Here is a 13738-nt window from a genome sequence, read left to right as displayed (position 1 = left end):
CTAGAAAACTAGGCTGACAAGAACTTCATGAAGGTCTGTATGACAAGTCCTGCAACTGGCAAAAAAACCCTGATGTAACAGAATAGACTGAGAGCTGACTAACTAACAGGCAGCTTTGGAGAAAATGACCTGGCAGGCTTGTGTAAAAGTGCAATATTAGAGCAGCATGACCTTGTTTCAAAGAAGGTGAACTCCATACCGGGCTGTTCTCAAGCGTAAAGGCTGATCACAAGCCCACACCTGGAGTGCAGCATGCCTGAGCCAATTTTGAGTGCCCAAAGACAAGAAAGAGATCAACTGCTGGCACAAGTACAAGATAATCAGGGAGCACTGCACAAGCAGAGGCTGAGAGAACTGGTTTTGTTCATCTGAGCACAACTTGACTTAGCTAGACCTGCTTTAAGTACATCCAGTGTAACAGCACAGCCACATACAATTCTGTCACACTATGGATGCTCTCAGCTTTTGTTTTCAGTGTGAAAAAATGAAAATAATTTTCACTGAACACATTAGAAACAGAATCTCTTTAATAAAGTTTGGCTTAAAAATCACCAGTAGATTTTGATCCCTCAAAATATCCTTTAGGTTTTTTTCCCCAGAAGATCTTTCTACCTGGCTGTTACGAAGAAATTGCCTCAAGAAGTTGTCATGTATTATTCAATAGCCAAATTACTATAAAAGTAGTTACTGAGTAAGTGTCATACATTAGAGGTGATTTCTTTGGATGCTTTGTGGATAGGCTCAGTCGTCGTCTTTTCTCTGGAACTTCATCACTGCTGCTGCTCCACCCATCAGTATCAGAGCTCTCCAGCTGGTTCTGATGGAGCTCCTGAAAGATTTCTTCTGTTTGTGCTTTTAATGCTGTATAAAGTGGACTCACCAGATACTGGGATGGACAAACAACAGAGGTACCATGATGTATGCTCTGCCTCACTATAAGATGTGATATTATTGCCTCTGATTTAAAATATGAAATTGCAAAATATTATGGTAAAAATGTTCTTAAAAACCTTTCCATTCAAAAAACTTAATTACAGGATGAAAACTCTTAAGAGCAATGAAGTTTCCTCTCTTGCTACCAGAGAGGATGCAGCTTGTACAGCTGTTTCCCAGTTCCTGCCATAAAACCTTGCTACCAAAGCCATCAAACAGACACACAAAGTTTAACAAACAGGAAGGATATGCAGATGAATGTATGGAATAGAGGGAACACTCAGCATATCAACATCTCATTTTCAACACCTTGTTATGGTTTTTAACTAAAACAGGGTTTATTTAGGTTGAACATCAGGAAGAAGTTTTTTATTATTAGGGTGGTGACACTGGCACATGTTCCCCAGAGAGGTGGTAGATGCGCCATCCCTGAAAGCACTAAAGGTCAGGTTGGGTGGGGCTCTGAACCCTAATCTAGTTGAAGCTATCCCTGCTAACTGCAGGGAGTTGGACTAAGTGGCCTTTAAAGGTCCCCTCCAACCCAAACCATTCTCTGATTCTATTTTAATTCAAACTTTCTGTCTACCTGTCCCTAACAAACATGACTAAAAGCATATGGTTGGAAAATAAGAGCATCTCAAATGAATGGAAACTACTTGCAAAGCTGCCCTCATATGAGTGTACTCTGGGCCTTATTCCAATTTTATATTATGATTATGGACAGACAGTTGTGCCTGCATAGCTTATGAACAGTTTAATAGATCTGAAAAACGTAAGAGTCCAGCTACATCCAGCAGATTCAAGAACTCTGACCTGTACATACATGTGAAACAGTTGAGAAAAAAAGTTGTATCAACCTAAACATGCAATTAAAAATAGCATTTCCTAGGTTTTCTTCTTTGCATAGGTATAAGTTTTTGTGTATGATCTATTCACACAATAAATTCAGTTTTTAAAATAAACCTACCTCTTGTTCTTCCTGAGTTCCAAGCACATTCACAAAAATTCCACATATGGTACTTATACGGGCTTTTCTTATTTGTATGGCAGATTCACAGCCAGTTGGAACAAATTCCAGAAAATACTGCAGTATATGGCAAAAAGCAGTTTTCAGCTTTTCAGACTGAAGACACCTAAACACATCTCCTTCAAACAATGAGCAGAGCTTCTCTAGCAGCATATTCAAGTAGACAGGTTCAATATTTTTGTAAGAATCTGCTTCAAAAGGCAGCAATGTCCTCACCATCAGTAAGAGTGGTTCTCCAAAGAGTTCTGATTCCTCAGTATCCATTTCAAGTGCTGATTGTAGAATTTCAAAAAAGACTGTGAAGAAAACACTGGCCAGCTGTTCCGGAGGTCCTCCTAAATGAATTAACTTCACCACAAACTTCATTGCCAAAGTTTTAACTTTTGGACTCCCATACTCTAACAGGGAGCAGCCTATCCCCCAAAGAATAATATCCTGTCTTACAAAAAATATATCTGCAACAGTATCTGTCAGAATAGACATTAATACAACTTCCAAACATTCTATATTGGGCATACCCATCAGCTGCAATGGTGCCAATCTTAAATATCCCACTTTCTCACTTATACTGCTTGAAAATCTCTTTATAGTCACTGGCCAGACCAGTCCATCTCCCCAGAGATGTTTCTGTGCATCTCTTTCATGCAAGATGATTAAGTCTTGAAAAACCTGTAGCAAGTCTTTAGTTAGTGCTTCAAAAATGGAGCAACTCTTCATCTTAAACAGAAAAAGTAAAGAGCAGATGACATCACAAATGTTCTTGTGCAATGTGTTGCAGTTTGGAGCAGCAGCAATACGAAGAAGCCTTGTTATGATCCAGTTACTAAATTCTAGGACAATAAAAGAGAATCTTTATTATTAAGATAAAAACTAAAATCTCCAATTGAGCATCTCCCTGAGAGCAGATTGCTTATCACTAAAACTAAACTCCTTGAGATAAATGCAGGTAGGCTCAGTAAACAGAGTCTTCACTGGGACATTTATTCAGCAGACCCCCACTGAAAAAGAGGAAAAGAGGGGGCAGAATATGGGGGTTGGGAATGGAAGACACACATTTTACACTGGTATTTCCAGACATTTTCCTCTGTCAGAAAAACAACCTCAGGCAATGAGTACGTATCTCATCAACACTATATAGTAATATATCTGTGCAACGATAATGCATAATGTCAAAATCTCTCCTGATAAATTTCCATTATCACAAATGCTAATCCATTTACAGTATTCAAATTCTACCATCATATTCAGTTACAAATTTATAATGATGAACTTACATATCTGCCTTTTTCCCATTTCTGTTCTTTTGGATGATCCCACTGTCTGCAAATTTAAATACCAAGCTTCAACATAAACATTTTCAACAAACTCACCAATGCAACTGCATTCAGTTTCTTCCTGATTTCCATCCACATTTACAAACATAAGTGGGGAAGATTTCATGATATGTTGAATAAAATCAAGCAACATCACAGAACTTGGCTGTGAATCTGATTTCTTAATCAGTTCCAAAGCAACTTTGAAAAAAAAAGAAGACAGTATTTAAATCACAAATTTCAATATCAAATTTTATTCACACCTTATGAAAAAGATTTTTTAATATATATAAAATACTACGATATGGTATTAAACCTTCCAAATGATTTAGTGGGAGTATAGTTTTTAATCCATTAAGATAATTTAATGCATATTGTAAACCCTCTATGTGACTCCAAACTGTATGAAGAAAAGTATAAATTACTCATTAAATATTATTAACCCCACATGCATTGGCATTCAGTTCAAATTCTATCTGTGTGATGAGTGAAGAATAGCAAATACTTAACATTAGGTTTACAGTCTTGCCAGAGAAACAACACTAAGAATTGTTTCAAACCTCCAGGAAATAAAAGGGTTTAAATGTTAAATTCAGTTTACTGAAGCAGAAAGTTTAACAAAACACTAAACATATCTAATGCTGCTCCATTGAAACAGGCCTCTGAATCATATCAGATTTATCCAGATCCCATACAGATCCTATCCACTGTTAGTTAGCACAAGAAGGAAACTATCTGAGATTCAGACAATATTTCAATTCTGAATAGTAACAATTGCAAGCCGTGTTACTCATAAAAAATTACATTACATGATAGTCCTGATTTTCAACGTTGTGAGCATTTGTATTCATACAACCCTGCACTGCATTCACCCCCTCCTTTGGGGGGTGTGTGTGTTTATGTTTTTTTTTACATATGGAACTTCACATCACAACAGAAAATACTTCATCACAGACTTTATTAAAAAATAATTCAAAAATGGTATTGTATTCAACTAAATCTTTCTTAACATGAGAGTTGTAGGCTTTATTTTTGGCAGGAATTATTTAACGTATAAAGCAGACAATTTTAAGTTATAGGAAACTAATGCTTACCAACATCTACATCTGTAAGAATTCTGTCAATGAACTGGCAGAGTATTTGTCTTGGTTTCTGCACAACTGTGTTGTATTCCTCTGGACTAGCACTAAAATAAAAAGTATGATATTTTGATGTTATCAATTTTAAAGTACAAAATAATTATTTGAAGTCTATCTCAACAACTTAATGTTAAACACTGATTTACTTTTCTCCTAGAAGTCTTCAAAAATGAATACAAATTGATTTCTTGGTGTTGTGTGGGGGTTCGGGGTTGTTTTGTATGGTGGGGTTTTTGTTTTAATTTTTATTTTCTTGTTTTAGTGACCGGCCTGTCCCTCAGCAGTCAGGGCTTGTCAGGTCACATCTTCAGTATACAATTGTACCTCCGTATCAGCTCGCTGCCTACTACAAAGCAAAGCTACGGTGCTCGTGCTGCCATTAAAACTCCAGAGCCCGGCATGTTCCAGCTCGTGTGGTTCTCAGTGAGCGCACACACCACACACAGGGGCAGCCTGGGGCGCCGGGTGTTCTGAGGCCACCACGCCGCTCACATCAGGATCTGCCAGCGCCACCCGGGAGGGACAGACCCTGGCAGGTGGCGGGAGAAGGGACCAGCTGAGGTGAAGGCGCGGGCCCGGCCGCGGGACACCTCGCACACCTCCCTTTCCCCGCCACGCACCGGTGCCGGGCGCGCTTCCCCCAGCGCAGCGCAGCACAGCCCCCGCACATACACGCCCTGCACGGCGGCCGGCGGGCCCGTCCTACCCGGCGAGCTCCCGCAGCGCGGGGATCATGGAGGCCATGCCCAGGCCCTGCTCCGCCATGGCTCCGCTTTGAATCGGGCGGTGAGGCGCGGGGCGGGTACGGCGGGATGGCGGCCGGCAGAGCCCAAACTTCTTCCCTCCGCGCTGCTCGGGTTTAACCGCTTCGTCCCCGCACACGGAGCGGCCGCGGCAGCTCAGGGTCGGCCCCTGATGGTTCCCGCTGGCACCTCGCCGTCCCAGCGGGGCTCTGCTCCGCGAGGCGGTGCACGGACAGGTAACATCCAGCAGGGGCCGAGTGCACCTCGCCGAGCCTCGGCCGGTCCGGCAGCAGCACTGAGGGACCTCCCGGCCCCGGCGGGCGCCTAGCGGAGGATGGGAGAGGATGGGAGAAGGGAAGCGCCGCAGTGTTGAGAGTGGCTTAAGCGAGGAGGGGACTACCCGCGCTGTGAGGGGCGGCGCGGAGGAAACTTCGGTGCCAAGGGAGCGCTCGGTGCAGCTCCCTCTCCGCCTGCCGCCTCCCCGGGCCGGCCGTGGCAGCGCTCCCCGCGCAGGCGAGGCGCACCTGAGTGTCAGGTGCGGGACAATCCCGCCGGCTGCCGAGACTGGCCCCAAGCGCCACCCGGCCCGCCCCCGGCCCCGCCCCGCCCCCCGCCCCCCGCCCCCGCCCCGCCCCCCGCCCCCGCCCCGCCCCGCCATCGCCCCGCCCCCGCCATCGCCCCGCCCCCGCCATCGCCCCGCCCCCGCCATCGCCCCGCCCCCGCCATCGCCCCCGCGGCAGCAGGTGGCGGCGGGACCCGGCAGGGCGGTGGCACTGCGGGACGCGGCTGCGGGGTAGGTGGGCAGCGAGTGGGGCGCAGGGCTGCTTCTTGGGTGCTGCTGTGCGCCGTGTCCCGTGTCTGGCGGGAGCGAGGGCCGGGGGCGAGCGGCTCGCGGAGCTGGTGGAAGGGCGCGTTCGGCAGGTGAGCGGGCTCGCTGCTACTCCGCGCAGGTAGCGGTGAGCAGCGTGCGTGAGCTACTGTTTATTATTATTATTATTATTATTGTTACTTGTTTAGCGTTTATTGCTTTATATTATGTTTCTTTTGCGAAACGTTTACATGTGTAAAGTACGGAAGATGTTGATGAGAACCCCTAAAGGACGCGAGGCGGGCGCTGCGCGGCAGCGGGCGGTGCCGGTGCTGAGCGGGAGCGTGTGGCCCCACTTGGGCAGTGAGTGAGCAAACGTTCAGGAGAAAGAAAAAAGGATAAAACAAGGGGTTGTGGGCAGGTGTGAACCCTAGAGAGAGTACGCGAGGGGACACTGAACTCTGAGGTTTTTGTCATTAGAAGTTCTGGCTCTTCTGCATTTGTTTATGAACTTTGCTTAGCGTTGTTTCTCGGCTGAAATAAAATCCTCTCGGAGGATAATTCTTTTGCCTGTTTCCACTGTGCTAGGGCTGTGTCTCTTGCATGTAAAATAGCTCACGTGTGTTTCAGTTCCTTGAACCGTTTCAGGTGAATGCTTTCGGGAACCTATTGCTAATATTTCATTCAGAGATGGTTATTTTTGTCCTGCAAAATACATGTTTGTTATTTCAATAAAATTCTGATGGCCTTTTAAAGGCTGGTAACTTGGCAAGGACCTTCAAGAAACTTTACAAAATATAACTGTGTTTTATCTTAGTTTGTTTTTCAGCATATATTGTAATGTTTTTTACAAGCCGACTTTATAAAATGTTAGTCTTTCTAGAGTCATTCCTAGAGAGAAAGCAGGAACCACGTAGCTATTTGTGGTTTGTTAAGTAGAACTTCAATATTTCAGGAAGACCAAATACATCTGGGTTTTGTTATCAGTGTTATTTTGAACACAAAATTTTCTGGACAATTTCAATTTAAAATATCTATTATTGTGCAAACAATATTCTGAGTGTAAATTTCCAAGACTGAAATGATAATCACACTAAGGAAGGTGTAAACTGCGCTGCTTGCCAAGTTGATGTAGAGTTAAAACTCCCGTGACATCCTTGATGGACATAAGAGAGTTAGCAGGATACTCCTGGTGTATTAGGAAGTTCAAGAAGACTCTATTATCCTAAGAAATAAGCTAAATTTACTGAATCATGAGGTGATTGCTGGTAAAGCATAGGTGTGGCACAACAAGTGCCTAATAAAGAAGAGTGCTTTTGCTTGTAAGTCTCTTGAGTCAACAGTGAGATCATATCAATATAGGTATTGTAGAAATGCTTTCATTTGTCATAGGTAGAATGCTACATAAACTTGTGGTGCAGCTTTTTTGAGCATTTACTAAGCATGTAATTCAGGCTTTTTTCTTTTTTGTAATAAGTACTTCTAACAGTTCACTAGAGAGATCTGCTCCCCATTCTTCACTGAGAATTTTACTTCCCAGTTGCAAAGCCCCATCTACTGACTTCTCACCACATCATCAAATTTCCACAGCTACCATGGTCTTAGAAGACTCCGCATGAGAATTCCCATAACAACTTCATTGGGCTGTGAGGATGTAAGAAGTCTCACTCACAGCACGTAGTGTTCTATAAACCCTCCAGGGAAACAGCACCTGAAACACCTGGTTTCATTTCTTGCTTTTCTTAAGCACAGGATAAGCACCTCAATAAACTCTTAGTTCATCTCCTTGTTTCTTTCTCATCTCATTATATTACACTTTTATGTCTCTTGGCCCCCAGGAGGAAAAGCAGTCATGTTATCATGCATTTGAAGACAGCAACTAGTAGCTAATGAAAATAGTGTGCCTTGAGACCATTCTTTGTTTTCTCCTTCAATGCAGCTGTTTCATATTGGTGAAAGGAATCTTACATGTGCAGAACTCAGCTTGCAGAACTTGGGGTCAGGGGAAGAAATTAATGCAGATAAGTACAACTATGTATGAAATTCAGTGTATACAGCACTATCAAGATTTCTGCCAAAGCTGATGTTACTTTTTTTTAATCTTTCATTTTTTTTCCTGCTCTCTTCCCTACTTGGGCAGTCTTCTCACTGTATAGTTGCATGATTCTTCCACGCTCAAGCCTCTCTCTTCCTTGGCTTTCATTACTTCTCTACTACATGCCTCTGCAGGTCATTGTACTTATTTTAAGACACTGAGTGACTTTGCATTAGGCCAGCAGGTCTGAGAGCACAAGAGCATGTTAATTGTACTTTTATTCCCTCTGTTGTTTAATTTTGAGCTATAATTACTGTTCTTGGGGCTCGTGTACTCTGTGGACGTACGTGAGCTGTTCCCCCAGGTGGTTAGCATGACTGCAGTTCAATCTCAGCTGTCCTGGAGGCAGACAAAAGGAGTACATGTAAGTGTACATATGTGTTCCTGGATGCCGTCAGGAACTGTGAGATTAGATCATACAGGCTGCTAACGGTGGTGAGGGGAAGCGCAGCCGAGATGGTGCATGGAGGTCCTGTGAACCTCCATGTAGTTTCACTCTGTATCAGGGTGTGCTTATGGCTCCTCCTCTGCAGGGCTGCTGTAATAACACCTGAGAGGCTGTGAGTACTCGAAGTCATGAAAGTTCTTGTCAGAGTAGGTGCCTGACCTTTGGACGCTGGGCACTGCTCTTGTGCGCAGTAAGAATGTGGGTTTCAGCACTCGTGTGTTTTATCTCTGCCTCTGTGCTTAGTCAACTGGGCTGGAATGAAGTGGCACAGATTAAAATTATGTGTCACCCTGAATATTGGTCTGATGAGTAAACAAAAATAAGTAAAAAATGGAAACAATAAATGGCAGTAAGGACAACAGGCAAGCCAGAAACCTAAAAACGTATTATGTACATCCAGCCAAGCAAAAATTAACAGTTATGAGAAGAAAAAAAGTGAGGAAAGAAAACATATAACACTAAAATCTATTTGACTTCTAAGTGTAATCTTGACAGGTCCTAGTCCTAAAAGCACTTATTTGTGGTTTTTTTCTATGAATAAGCCTACTAATATACTATTGATAATGTAAAATATTCGAGTTATTTGGAGAGATGGCAGACTATACATTCCTTTGGAACCTAGTTTTATTATTTGTATAGTAGCAATTACTTTTTTTTGTTTTTCTGCAATTACTACTTTTAAAAATAGTTGCCTATAAATATATTTTTCTTACTTGTTTCTTGCTTCCCAGTATTTCTAGAAAAGTATTATTCTTGAGGCTAGTAGCTGTGGAAGAAACTTGCAGAAATGCCTTTACTACCAGTATCAGTGTATATCATTAAGACTTTTTGAGTTGATAATTTTTGAATGAGAGTTAAAATTCCTGGAATCTAGTTTCCTAAATAAAAATTTACAGAATCTGGAATTTACTCTTTTAAAAAAACTTGCAGCCGCAGTGATGCTTAAACATCCCTTAGTGAAGTGTAAAACTCTGTACTAGTCATGCTAAGAGAAAATTGTGCAGTGTGCATTTAAAATGTCATTTAAATTACATTTGAAAATTCTGAGTGTTGAAATTATGTAGGTTCTTTTTTTTAAATATTTCTTCAATGAAAAATTGTAGTAGCTACCATTGCTCCAGTTTTCATAGTGAGAAGTTGTTGTTTTCTGAAAGATTTATTATTAGGAGCTATAATTTTCCATCTGGTTCTATGTTCCATACTGATAAAAACTGGGATAGGGTTTATGTATGGGAATATTGATATAAGTTCTGCTAAATGTCCACTTACCCCACCCATTGTATTACTTACTATAGAAATAAGTGCAATGGAGGAGGGAGAAGGGGGATTCATGTTCTTTGTTCTTTCTCCATCTTTTTTTGGAAGGCAAATAAATTAAATCTATTTGCACTGTAACACTATTTATTACTGCTTTGTTCCTTGGTGAGTATTTTCCCAGTACTTAGAGCCTCCATTACTCTGTGAGGATTTTGTCAATAGAATACATATCACATTAACAGACTGCTGTCTGGAAATTTCTAAACTGAAAAGTTTAGGGGTACTCTTACATGTAAGACTTCATGTAAAGTCTGTGTGTAATGTTTAGTTCCACCCTTCTTACTGCAGTAATTGATTAAATAAAATACTTTCATAGCATTCACCATGATGCCTGAAATACTTTCCATCCATGATAACTGTTGCCATAAAAGCTCCAAAAATCACCAGGTCGATATAAACAGCTTAAATAAATGGAGGACAGGACTATCAGCAAGTAACAGAATCTGGTCCAACATACAGTTATCACTGGGAAGGGCTCCACTGTACTGTAGCAGATAATAAGGAAGCAATAAATTGTAAATGTAGTTCCGGGAAAAGATACTGAGCTGAGCAACTGCAATTGCTGTTCAACCTACAGTCGAGGTTTGAAGACCTTCTGTGGAAGGTGTTGTATTATTAGCTCATTTTCAGCCTTGACATTCAAGGAGAAAACAGTCAACTGGTGATGGTGTTGTAATTTTTAAAGCAATGTTAACAATGAAAATAACAACTGACATTAGTCACATCAATATGGATCAGGAATTCCACATTACTGACAGAACCACTTCTGCATTACTGGTTTCTTTATTAAGAAACGTTTATTAAGGTTTTTTTAATCATTGCTGTTGCTAAATCTTTCCAAAAGGGCTTGAAAAGGAAACAGTAAAGGTGGTTTCTCTATTCTCTGGTGTGTTATATCTGTGATAAAATTACTAATTACATTATTTCAGCTTTGATTCATCTGGTCACCTGCATGGAATGCTAGTGTAAGCCATGGCCTTATTATTTACATAATTATTTGTTTTGCTACTTCTAAATGTAACTTGATGAACTTCTAGGGTTTTATGTGGAGGTGTGTACTTTGTTACTGCTATTACATACAGGTGTCCAAGAAGAATTAAGGTACTGCATCACAATAGCTCATCAGAGAGACTGGTATTGCTAAGCCTCAGAAACAAATTATGCATAAAGCAGATTGTGTGCTTCTCCATGCCTGCTTTTGGTGGGAAAAGGATTATCAACCCACTTTCAGGGCTCTCTTGGCAGATGTTTCCTTAATAATAATGGGCACTAGGGAGAAAAAAAAAGCTGGATCCAGTATTTCCCACTTTCATTCAGTTACTGTATTCATCCTTTCATCTCATTAACAATCAGTGCTAGAATAGACTGATTAAAAACACTGACATGTAGAAAAGCTGAAATATTAAGTCATGTGTTACCAGAAAGATTATATTTATTTGATTGTGACAGAAAGAATGTTTCTGTTGAAGATTCAGGACCTAGCTCTTTCTTTCAAACCAGGTGTTCTCTGATGTTTTCTTTTCCAGAATTTTTGTAGTTTGGAATGTTTTTGTCTTGCTGATTTATCAAGCTCCTCTTCTAACTCCGCATCTCCCCTTCTCCCATTGTGTTTGCACGTGTCCTACTGCTTCTCTTTGCACTAATTTATCACCTTATGACAAAGAGAAACTAAATTCTTTCTTTCATATCCTGAAGGTAGGAGGATGTAAAGTAGTATGAAGTTTTCATTGTCCATTGAGCTTATTATATTACTTCTGCAATGTTTCTAGTCCTTCCAAGCTTGATTTATAGAATTAAAATATATTTAATTGAAGCTAGTGAGGGTTTCCTCCTCCCCTTCCAGGTAATATGATGTATTAGATGAGAAATAACTGAATATAAAGACGTATTTCATTTTGCTTATCATCACCCTTATCAGCCACTTAATTGTAGCTGAGAATTTAATTATATGGGGCAGAATATTTTTAACACCCCAAATTACAAAATGTTAGAGTGCGTAAATTTAGATCACATCAATAATTCTTTTTTTTTGTAAAAGAGAGTTAGTTATCTTTTAAATCTTATCAATAACTCCCTCTTTTTAAAAAGAGTTTTTGCTTGGAGGTGTATATAGGGGTATTACTTCATTAGTTCAAGACCTATTGGACAAATTTTTCTAAAAGCTGATAATCTTCTTCATCTTAATCATTGACATTTATATATCTTTGATCTTTCAAAAGGGATTTCATTATTCTGCTATTACCAGAGATTAAAAAAAGTAATTAAAACTAATGTGTGCACTCCTTAAAATATCCAGAGTCTTTCACCATTCTGTTTGAAACTCAAACCTCCCAACTGGCCTCTTAACCACGGGCAAGGTGGTTTGGTCACCTCTTACCAAAGCTGCTCCCAAGAGAAGCTTGGCAGCAACACAAGACTTGTTTTTTGTCATGCCAGAGCAAATCCCTACTTCTGTCACTCTTGTTGTGTTTGTTTTCATAAGGTGGCTTGCACACTGAAATGGCAGCCCTTGTGCTGTGTGGAAGACAGCTACTGGGTCAGCCACACTGGGTTTTTTAATGAACTTCTGTCTGATAGACTCACTGCTTTGGAGAAAGTAGAAATTATGAAATTATCTATAATAATAGAAGCACATATTTTGGTTGCATTCCAAAATTTCTGCATGCTTTCCCTCCTGATTTTTTTTTTTTTTTTGGTGTGGCAAATCTATGGAACAGACTCTTCTGCCATATAGTTTATTCTTTAGGCTGCCTTTCTGCTTTTTTTTACTAAGTAAATTAAGATCTAGGCATTTAAACTCAATAGGATTAATCCATATCAGCCCTCCCCAACGAAATAAGCACATGTTGGATGAGTGATTGACTAGAGTCTGTGTGCTACCTAAGAAGTGCTTCATTAAGATGTCACTTCAGTTGTGCTGCTTCCTGCTGGACTCCTCACTCAGCAGGAACAGACCCAGCAATAGTAGGAAAGCTTGGGAAGGTAAGCACGGTACTGACTTGTGGATTGATAGTAACAGCTCAATAAATATTTCTGTGTCATGTTTAGAAACTTAAAAACAGGGATTTAAATATAGGGTATTGTTTAATGTTCAAGAGCATTAATTTTGGAGACTGAGAAATTTGAGTTATTTTTCATTAATTGTCACTGTGTAAAGTGACAGTAAACAATGTGACAGAGCTACTGAGTTTTTGTGAAGGTCAGTAGGAGGAGGGTGATTCCTTTGGTGCAGACTTGTAGCTAACTTAAAATCCAAAGCATACCAGTTAAAATATTATGTGAAATAAAATACTTATTTTATATGATCTCCTCCAAAGACATGTTTTGTCCTTTGTGAAAGAGCTGATTTACCAACAAGGTGATTCATCTGTTGATCGCAGTTGATCATTTTATCATCAAAGAGTCACTTTTTAGCTACATATTTCATTTGCCAAACGTGGAAATTTGCTCTCAAAGTCTGAACAAGTGTTATGACCTAGGAGTGGTGTGAGAAGTATTAATGTTTTCCTTTGAAAGTGTCACAGTTTGGGAATTTTTTGGACTGTAATCTGGCAACTTTGCAGTGCTGTAGCATGTACTGCAGGCTGTGAGAGCAAACTTTATCATGGCACATCTTAAAATGGCTAACACGAAACAAATGTAAATACATTACATTTAAGAACACGCAGAATTAGTGTTTCAGCAAAGAGACTCATCACAAAGGTTATCCGGTTTACAGTATTTTCTGTGTTGTATTGTTCCTGATAGTACATGGTAGATAACTGTATAATTGTATCTTTCTCACCTTGTGGGACGTTAGGTAATTAATTTTAAAGCAGCAAATTAATTTTTAAACTATCATTTTTTGTTTTGTAAAGGTTTTTATTAAACTAACAGTATTTTGTAAGATGAATGTTTTCATGATACTTATAAAAA

General features: G+C 40.4%; 2 protein-coding genes across 10 annotated transcripts in view; one reads left to right on the top strand and one right to left on the bottom strand.

Moving 5' to 3' along the window:
* Positions 1-5664, bottom strand: part of ATR (ATR serine/threonine kinase) — a 39750-nt gene extending 34086 nt beyond the window's left edge. For 3 of the 4 annotated variants that reach the window (XM_039557102.1, XM_039557104.1, XM_039557105.1), the window contains exons 1-5: positions 5119-5664; positions 4368-4459; positions 3331-3474; positions 1901-2790; positions 705-886 (exon numbers count right to left, since the gene is read on the bottom strand). In XM_039557102.1, coding sequence (XP_039413036.1) covers positions 705-886; positions 1901-2790; positions 3331-3474; positions 4368-4459; positions 5119-5177 — 1367 coding nt within the window. In that variant the 5' untranslated portion in view covers positions 5178-5664. Of the gene's footprint in view, positions 1-704; positions 887-1900; positions 2791-3330; positions 3475-4367; positions 4460-5118 lie in introns of those variants that run through there. The other variant, XM_019289863.3, reaches the window with a different exon arrangement.
* A 218-nt stretch (positions 5665-5882) lies between these two features.
* The window catches only part of PLS1 (plastin 1), a 42969-nt gene continuing 35113 nt past the window's right edge, over positions 5883-13738 (top strand). For 3 of the 6 annotated variants that reach the window (XM_019289932.2, XM_019289934.2, XM_019289933.2), the window contains exon 1: positions 12695-12805. The gene's annotated coding sequence lies outside the window, so the exon portion shown is untranslated. The other 3 variants (XM_039556674.1, XM_039556673.1, XM_010406112.3) reach the window with 3 other exon arrangements.

This window comes from Corvus cornix, chromosome 9 (genome assembly GCF_000738735.6).
Source record: "Corvus cornix cornix isolate S_Up_H32 chromosome 9, ASM73873v5, whole genome shotgun sequence".
NCBI lineage: Eukaryota > Metazoa > Chordata > Aves > Passeriformes > Corvidae > Corvus > Corvus cornix.
Note: the sequence above shows the minus strand (reverse complement) of the source record. Positions and strands in the feature narration are given on the sequence as shown.